Source organism: Triticum aestivum, chromosome 4A (assembly GCF_018294505.1).
Source record: "Triticum aestivum cultivar Chinese Spring chromosome 4A, IWGSC CS RefSeq v2.1, whole genome shotgun sequence".
NCBI classification, from domain to species: Eukaryota; Viridiplantae; Streptophyta; class Magnoliopsida; order Poales; family Poaceae; genus Triticum; species Triticum aestivum.
The window spans coordinates 738,278,476-738,287,625 of record NC_057803.1 but is presented as its reverse complement, the minus strand read 5'-3'; the positions used below and the strand labels follow the sequence as shown (position 1 = coordinate 738,287,625).

General features: G+C 41.3%; 1 protein-coding gene across 1 annotated transcript; it reads left to right on the top strand.

Moving 5' to 3' along the window:
• The first annotated feature begins 3,057 nt into the window (after window positions 1-3,057).
• Window positions 3,058-7,254, top strand: LOC123088476 (uncharacterized). Its single transcript, XM_044510683.1, has 5 exons — window positions 3,058-3,410; window positions 4,000-6,237; window positions 6,338-6,658; window positions 6,735-6,831; window positions 6,904-7,254. The coding sequence occupies exons 2-5, from the start codon at window positions 4,007-4,009 to the stop codon at window positions 7,012-7,014; spliced, it is 2,760 nt and encodes a 919-aa protein (XP_044366618.1). The 5' UTR covers window positions 3,058-3,410; window positions 4,000-4,006; the 3' UTR covers window positions 7,015-7,254.
• The last annotated feature ends 1,896 nt before the right edge of the window (window positions 7,255-9,150 follow it).

The window sequence follows — 9,150 nt, the reverse complement described above, 5'->3', positions numbered from 1 at the left end:
TAAATCAAGGGTATAAACTGAATACTGACTGTGTAACATGTACTATGAATTTCAGGTTACATAAATTTTAAAAATCAGTACTAATCAGAGTTCAGAGTACAAGATCGTTGGCACCAATTTTGTGTAAGTACTGCATATATCAGTACTAATCAGAGTTCAGAGTATAAGATCTTTGGTCCCAATTTTTGTCTAAGTACTGCATATATCAGTACTAATCTGAGTACTATTAATTTCAAAGTACTATCAGTACTGTACAAGATATACTATGAATTTTAGAGTACAAGATCGGGGGGCCCTAGTTTTGTATAACTATTGCATATATCAGTACTAATCAGGGGATTATAGCCTACAAAATCAGGGGGTTAAAGACTGAAACCTTAAACTGCAAAGAAGGGGGAAAAAGCAGCCAACATCTCACGTATAGATGCTAAGGTCGATGGTAGCACACAAAACTGCAGAGGAATAAAAAAAATTCAGAGAACATGGTACTACTTCTGCAGTGCATGAAAACCAGACTATAAATCGTATCTCAGTTTAACATAGTGACTAATGATTACAGCCCACCCTCCATTCTTATCCTAAATTAACCACTGGTTGATTTACTTCCTGGTACGCACAAACCTAACACCAGACAAACCTAACACCAGATTCAGAGAGGAAAACAAAGGGAGGAGGAAAGAGACTCAGTCAAGCGTAGAAGGGAGAAATCAACAAAATGGGAGTTTAGATTGATACCAGCCGCGAGAATGGTGTAGTCCTTCTGGATTTAGTTCCGGAGTTGAGGATCGACGATGTCGTTGCCGCAATGATGCAAACCACACTGAGGCAGATCTGGGCAGCGATGGTTTCAATCGGGCGTTGACGAACAGGCAGGCGCGTGGGTGGCCGCTGAAAGGCGGCGTTGGATGACGATGTAGCGGGCGCTGGAGGGGCGGCGAGGTGGCCGCTGAGGGGCGGCGACGAAGGCCGCCGAGGTGAGGCTTTGAGGGCGGCGCGAATGATGCAGATGGGATTGGCGATCTAATTTATTTAGCGCTTCATTAGTTTATTTTTTTGCGGTTAGCGCTTCGTTAGTTAACCGGAGGGAAAATTAAGCGGGACTAAATTGAGAGCTTTGGAGGGAACTTTTTGTCCATCGAGAAGTGGAGGAGGGAAATCGAGATGTGGAGGAATTTTTGCGGGAGTAATCCGGAGACTGTTTGACTAATTTTTTGTTTGGAGAAAAATATATTATATCTATAAATAATTCGGGAAATGTTTATAATGGGAAAAAATGGAGCATGTTTTGTATTTATTTCATTACTGAGAAGGAACTAATATATACTTATAAATAGTAATTTCTTTATGAAATGAATATAACAATATAATTTTGTGAATTTGTATTGCAAAACATGGTAAAAACACAATTACTTACCTTCATTCGTACTGCAACCTCCAAGTCCGGCGACCCTGACGGTGAGAGAGCAAGGAACCTCCGAACCAATGACTGGTTTATATTTACCAAGTTGTGTATGTGATTTAATTGATGGAATGTAAATAAGGCACTGAGACGCCTATAAGCACTGAAGCGAGCCGAAGGTGCGCCGTTGTCATCGCCCCTCCCTTGCCGGAGCGAGGCAAACCTTCCTGTAGTAGTCAGTCAGAAAGTCGTCAGGCTAAGGCCCCATAAAACCAACGCACCAGAACAGGACACGAACCCTAACAAGACTCGAAAAAAGATTTCAAAACAGAGCCCTACCACCGCCAAGGGTCGGGATCGACTCCGCCCCATGACTTTTTAGGGAGGCGGCGGCTGGCTAGGTCTTACACGGGTAGTTGAAAACAATGTTTGCTCTAAACCGACAGGTTCACTTCAACCACCACAAATCCGCCCCCCCCCCCACCAAAAAAGAAAAGTTGCGGTAGGCATCAATTGGCTAGTACCACCCCATGAATCAGCCATGTGATTTTAAGTGTTATTCAAGTGAGAACTAACTGTTCTATTTTGATCAATTTTCTTATAAAGGATAGGTTAGAGATCTTTCGACTACAAGGTGTTTTTGGATCGGTTGATTCATTTTTTGAGTCATTTAATGCAAAATCAACGCCCAGATGGCATTGTACAACATCCTACCTTTGTTGCTCATCTTCTTCGCCAAAACGCGCCACAGACCCTTGGATAAATCGCTAGCCTCTGTCTCCCGTGGTGCTCCCACGCCAGCCTCGCAGCCCCGGCCTCCCCTCACCATCGTCCCCGGCCATCCCTTTAAACCAGGGAACCACAATAATTTTTCCAAGCGGGTCTGCACCCCTTTCATCAGAACCGTCAAGTTTCGGACTTGCCTTCGCCGACTGTCGCGCGCTACACTTGTTTCTGGCCAAGGTCTTATCGGTGTCTCCATGCCTCGCTATAACTTGCCTCGGTGCTACAGTGACTACCTCGTGCTTCGCCACGCGTCCTTCCCATGAAATTCGATTGACCCAAATCCATTTTTAATCAACTTATACTAAAATAAATGTACTTGCTTGTAATACAATTTGGTCCCAATCGATTACTTATGTGTGATTGGCATGTACATGAGCCGCGCGCCAATACAAGAACGTGTACATACATGATAAAAGACAACTGTTATACGAACCAACTTGTGATTGGATGATTAGAAGGACTTTCAGGATTTTCAGTGATACGCATTCAGTGGGAGGAGACGTTCCGGTCGACGATGAGGTGCGTATGGTGACTTCGTAAACTTCAAGATGATATGTCGGCTTAGTCTTTCGGAGGTGCTCATAGGAGTAAGATGTGCGTCTGTATGTTCAAAGGGATGAGAGTATGCGCGTGTATATGAGTACTTGCATCTGTGTTAAAAAAAGACAGCTGCTATACGGATAAGAAACCTCTTTTTGACACGTACGGGATATAAGAAACTTGTAGAGAAAAGAGACGTGGCAACAAGCTTTGGGAGGTGGGCACACGCACGCATGATTAGAGTTGGACGGCTCCTGCACGACCGACACGAAGCTTCAATCAGCCGGTTGAGTTGTATAATAATTTCCCAAAAAGAAAACACCACAAAAAAAACCTTTATCGATTCGTTCCTCATCTCTTACCTCGATCCCCTGTTCCGCCGCCGCCCAACCCGAGCGCTGGCCGCTGGCCGCATCGCCGCCACAGAGAAACCGCGCCGCCGCCGCTCGAGTCCACACCCAGCGTCCCATCCGCTCGATTCCATACCTCCACCCGCCGCTCTAGTCCACAGCCCACGCCGCCTCCTATCGGCGCTCGAATCCACTCATCCACCGGCCGCAAGATCTGGGAGACGGCGGGAGTGCAGGACATCGCCTCCGCTCGACCATTACCTTGGACGCTGCTTCTCCACAATCTGGCGGCGGGGGCCGCCACTTCTCCACGTCGTCAGACCACGGCAGCTAAGGTTTGAGAGATCGAGCTTCAGAACTCGCTGCTGTGCCTCTCTTTTAATTTTGTCTTTAAAGGACCACACGACGCGTTGCATTACATAATAGTACTGGGTATATCGCTGGATCATAATGTTCAGAATTCAGAATTCCATTGCCTTCACACAGTGCCAATTGTGTTTCCCATAACTTGTGAAAAACTAACCTGCCACATCTCAATGCCTTGTTGTGCTGTTAGAGCTGCAAATGAAATCTTGCATTTAGAGCGTTGTGAGTCACAACGCATACTGCAGAATATGATGTCGACTTTGGCTTAGCTCAGTATTACAAAATTATTCAGAAATCAATATGCATGCTGCAACATTATCATTTAGATCAGGATGTATTCCTGAGAACCCCAATCCTCTGTCTGCAACCATTAGAACAGACAATTTTATTACCTCTGTCATAAAAGGCACAACCATGTATTTTGCGTTGATGCCATCAGTGCGAAATTAATTATGTATTATAATAAATTAGCTGTTTGAAAGTACTGATGGTTCAATACAATTTCAACTTTTTAGCATTATAATAAATTCACTAATGACATTTGCTACTTTAACACAGCGAGTCGATGGATCTAACAGCCATTAAAAAGTTACTCAGTTCTCGTAGACCAAGTGCAGACTACTTGGCTGGCGTAGATGGTTTCCTTGATTTTGCATACACTGGAAAAAGTTCAGATGCCAAGATCCATTGTCCATGCGTCAGATGTGTCAATAGGAACTTGTTGAAGCGAGACACCGTATATGATCATTTGGTGTGTAATGGAATGCTACTTGGATACACAGTTTGGGGTTGTCATGGTGAAACTGCAGGATACATCTCCTCTAACAAACGAAAAAGGTCAAAACAGGAAGGCATAAACTCTAATATGCGCCAGCTAGTCCATGATGTTTTCGGGAACATAGATAATGGGTCTCAAGTGAATGACTTCGATGACCCAAACCCTCCAGAACATGGACCAGATCCTGAAACCCAATCTTTTTATGACTTGTTGAGAGATGCAGATGTACCTTTGTGGGACGGGTGTGAACTATCAAAACTTTCTTTCCTTGTGCTTCTGTTCAACATAAAATCCAGTAACAAGTGGAGTAATAAATCTATAAATGATTTGCTAGCAGTTCTACAACAAGCAATTCCAAATGGCAAGAATTTACCTGGAACTTTTGCCGAGGCCAAGAAGATCATTGGAAAGCTTGGGCTTAGTTATGAGAGAATTAATGTTTGTGAAAAAGATTGTCAGCTTTTTTGGAAAGAGAAGGCTAATGATGACTTTTGCTCAGTATGTGGAGCATCAAGGTGGAAAAACAAACCTGATAAAACCGTGCTAACTAACAAGGAAAGGAAAAAAGCAACCCCGAAGAAGGTGCTCCGGTACTTCCCTATTAAGCCAAGGCTTAAGAGGCTTTTTATGCACAAGGAAACTGCTATAGCATTAAGATGGCATGATGAGGAACGCATAAAAGATGGAGCATTGCGACATTTAGCTGATTCAGCGGCATGGAAGGAGATTGACTCTAAGTGTAAGCACATCAGATCAGATTCTCGAAATATTAGATTCATAATCACAGCTGATGGATTCAATCTGTTTGGTAAGCTGAATAGTAAACATAGTTGCTGGCCTGTTGTCCTAGTACCCAATAACCTTCCACCATGGTTGTGCATGAAGGCATCTTCTCTTATGCTCACTCTGCTTATTCCTGGTCCAACTTACCCTGGAAAGAATTTCCATGTATTCATGCAACCAGTTTATGAAGAACTAACCGAGCTGTTTATGGTAGGAACACATACATATGATGCATCTCGAGGTGAGATGTTTCAACTTTATGCTGTTGTGTTGTCTACCGTGAGTGACTACCCCGGGCTAGCTCTCTTTGCAGGATATAGCGTAAATGGTGAGTTTGGTTGTTTTCCATGTCGTGATGAAACATGTTCTAAACGCTTGAAATATGGGCAGAAGTACTGTTTCATGGGGCATCGCCGATTTCTGCCCCCAGATCACAAATTCCGTTTTGATGCTAGATCGTTTGATGGATCTGAAGAACATAGAGCGGCACCTAGTGCTTATGCAGAAACTAGAGTTGTAGATCAAATAAAATCAATTTCAGATTTTCAGAAATCCAAAACATGGAAGTGTGTCAGTGGCCTATTCAATTTGCCTTATTGGGACTTCAATTTACTTCGTCACAATCTTGATATCATGCATATTGAGAAGAACGTATGTGAAAACATATATGGAACACTTCTAGGAATAGAAGGCAAATCCAAAGATAATTTAAAGGCACGACAAGACCTACAGCACATGAACATTAAACGAGAGCTGCATCCACAAAAAAAACCTAATGATAAGTATTATCTGCCACCTGCTTCCTACAACCTATCTAAAGAAGGGAAGCAACAATTTTGCAAAGTCCTTCATGGTGCAAGGGGTCCGAATGGGTTTTCAGGAAACGTCTCAAGATGTGCAAATGTTGTTCAAGGGAGAATCTCAGGCCTTAAAAGTCATGATTGTCATATACTAATGCAACACTTTCTACCACTTGCTATTCGAGGTCTACTCCCAGATCATGTCACATCTGTGTTGTTCGACCTGTGTGGGTATTTTAGAGAAGTGAGTGCAAAAGTCCTATACATCAGCGATCTTGAGAAGTTGGAGGAGCGAATGATAATGACATTATGTCATATGGAGAGAATATTGCCACCAGGTTTTTTCACTGTTATGGTGCATTTGGTTATGCATCTAGCAACGGAGGAAAAAATAGGTGGTCCAGTGTGCTACCGTTTGATGTGGTTTGTGGAAAGGTATGGTAGCTTCTTATATAAATATGGGGATGCATTACATATCTTTGCAGGAAAATATTCTTCAATAATTTTCTTCTTCCTTCTGTTTGTGTTTATGTAGGTATATAGGTAAGCTGAAGTCAAATGTCTGTAACAAAGCTCGTCCCGAAGGATCTATCGCTGAAGCATTTTTGGCAGATGAGTGCATGACATTCTGTTCAAGATATATTGTCGGTTTTGAGACCAAACATAACTTGCCTTCGCAGAACGAAGATAACGACGAGTGGGTTGGGCATCATGATATTGCACATGGATCAAGATTATTTCCACATTCTGGCAATCCACTTGGAAAGCCTAGGAATTATGTACTGAGCGGTGTGGCAAAAGTACAGGCACATAGATATGTCTTGTCCAATTGCTCTGATGTGAATTCATACCTTAGGTAATATCTCATGCTTATAAATTGTCTTAGTTACCCTTTTCCCCTACTTTACCTTTGTTTATGAATTACTTTGCAGGGCTCATGCTGATGAGATCACTAATGGACGCAATTTAAACCCTGATGTTGTCGAGAGGATTCAAAATGATAAGTTCCACGAATGGTTCCAAGCTCATGTAAGTGCCATATTTTGCATATACTATACACGTATCACTACATTTAGTTGTAATCAAATTCTAAATATTCAGATGAAGAAATTGGAGAAGGAAAATGGCATCCACAACATTGAAAAGGATATTAGATTGCTCGCCCGGGGCCCAGTTAATGCAGCCAAAAGATATTGCGCTTTCAACTCCTGAGGCTACCATTTTAGGCCTAAACGCTTGGATAAAGAGACACAAAATAGTGGAGTCATGGTAACTGCAAAAACTTCTAGTTATGCTTCAGCACATGATGCCAATCCTGTTTTACGTGATGTGACGTACTACGGGAGGGTAATTGATATTGTCGAGCTAAACTAATCTGGACAGTTTTCAGTGGTGTTGTTTAAATGTGAATGGGTTAATGTGTTCTCAGAAACAGGAATGAAAAAAGACAAGTACGGTTACACACTTGTCAACTTCTCACATCTAATACACAAAGGAGAAAAGATTGAGCATGAGCCTTTTATTTTCCCTAACCAGGCGAATCAAGTTTTCTATGTGGAAGATGAATTGAATCCAGGTTGGTCTGTGGTAATGAAGTTGCCAAAGCCTAGTGATGTATATGACTTAGGCAACTTGGAACGGGAAGCGCAGATAGAAAATGAGCCATTCCATGTTTCACAGCTTGGAGAGAGTTTGAAAATAAAGAACAATGAAGAACATTGGGTTAGAACAGACGTTGAGGGGACAATAGTGGATGCTAATAATGCTTCGATCAACGAAGAATAACTGAGGTTAGTAGCAATATGTTCTTGTGTTTCCATATTCAATTTGCAAGATGTGTTTTTACCTCTATATAATTTGTTGTTCAATCTTTCTGTTCTTCAATTATGTTTTGTGCATTCTTTCTTTTATGTTGGGTTGACACTTTCATATCAAATACGAAATTTAGTGATAAAAGTAGCACAAAATGTCTCTTCTATTTTCTTGTTCGTGTTTTGAATTATTTTGGCTGCATGCTACAGGTTCAGACTGCATGCTACATGGAGGCATGGAGGGGGTGGTTGGCTGTGTGCTTTGTGTTAGTACAAAACAGCCTACTCTTTTCTGCTTGCTGGCTTTCTGCTGACTACTTGACCAACTTGCTTGGTGATATACTGTTGTGTAAGACCATGTGTTGGTCAAAACATAGTATACTCTTATATTCATGCTTGGTAATTCGGTCATCTGCGACACCACATGCTTGTTTGGAACATCATTTTGTACTTTGGTCAACAACAGTTCAGAATTGAGATACACGCAGCTTCTTTGGAACTTTATTTTTGTATACATTGGTTAACAGTTCAGAATTGGCATACTCTTGCAGTGTTCAAAAATCTTGTTTTGCGATCACATGTTGCCATTTTTTTTAAAGTCTGAATCTATCCTGAAGCAGTATATATGTTTTAGTTTCTCTACATATAATTCTCTTGCTGATGATTAGATTAGATGGTTAAAAGACTAGACTCTCATGTGCAAGATGAAAGTTCAATGTTGATTGAAGTCTTTTTCTCCGAAGGCTGAAGGCAGATTCTGTACCAAGTAGAAAGTTCAGTGTTCTACCAACGACACTCAGCTTTCTCATGATTTTTGCTCTTTGAACCCAGCTATTAAAATGCATTCAAATTTAGGTTTTCATTATTCCAATTACACGAAATAGTATCGAATTCTGGATCAGGGTGGTCCAACTAATAAAAAAGTCACAGATATAACATGTCAACATACAGTATACCTTTGATCGAAAACCGCTTCCCAAATACAACACGTCAACATACTTTTATACTTTATAATAAAAATATGGATCAATAAATCTTCAAAGCATATTAAATTAATTAAGTCCAAAATTACTTAAAAGTAGCTAGCACACCTTTTAATTTTAACAAATTTTGGTAGCAGAAAACATATTAAGATTACGAACACACACAAAGTACAAAGGACAAAACTTTGAGTTTGCACTCTCATCCAGTCTTAGAAAATAGGGTCATACGTACCCACGTAAAGGAAAATAATCTTTTTTAGAATTTTGTACAGGGAAATATCTTTTTTAGAAGAACTTACAGGAAAAAGTCAGCTGCTATAGTTTGAGTCCTACTTTCTCTGGGCTTTGGTAGGTGGGCTACGCCAATTATTTTATCCTAATATATCCCACCAGTAATCAAACACGCATCCTCTAAAATTCTATACGTAGCTAACATGTGAATGGCACAAGCCCATAACTATTACCTCAGAGGCCACGTGCTACGACGGGATCGACCTAATAATTGATCGCATGCATCTTGCAACAAGTCTTCTCATGACAAGAAAGAAAAATTC

Bases quoted from the DNA above. Each gene is read 5' to 3' on its own strand.
- LOC123088476 (XM_044510683.1), top strand. From the start codon at position 4,007: ATGGATCTAACAGCCATTAAAAAGTTACTCAGTTCTCGTAGACCAAGT. The intron at 6,238-6,337 runs GTATGGTAGCTT...GTGTTTATGTAG, and splicing joins TTGATGTGGTTTGTGGAAAG to GTATATAGGTAAGCTGAAGT. The intron at 6,659-6,734 runs GTAATATCTCAT...ATTACTTTGCAG, and splicing joins GATGTGAATTCATACCTTAG to GGCTCATGCTGATGAGATCA.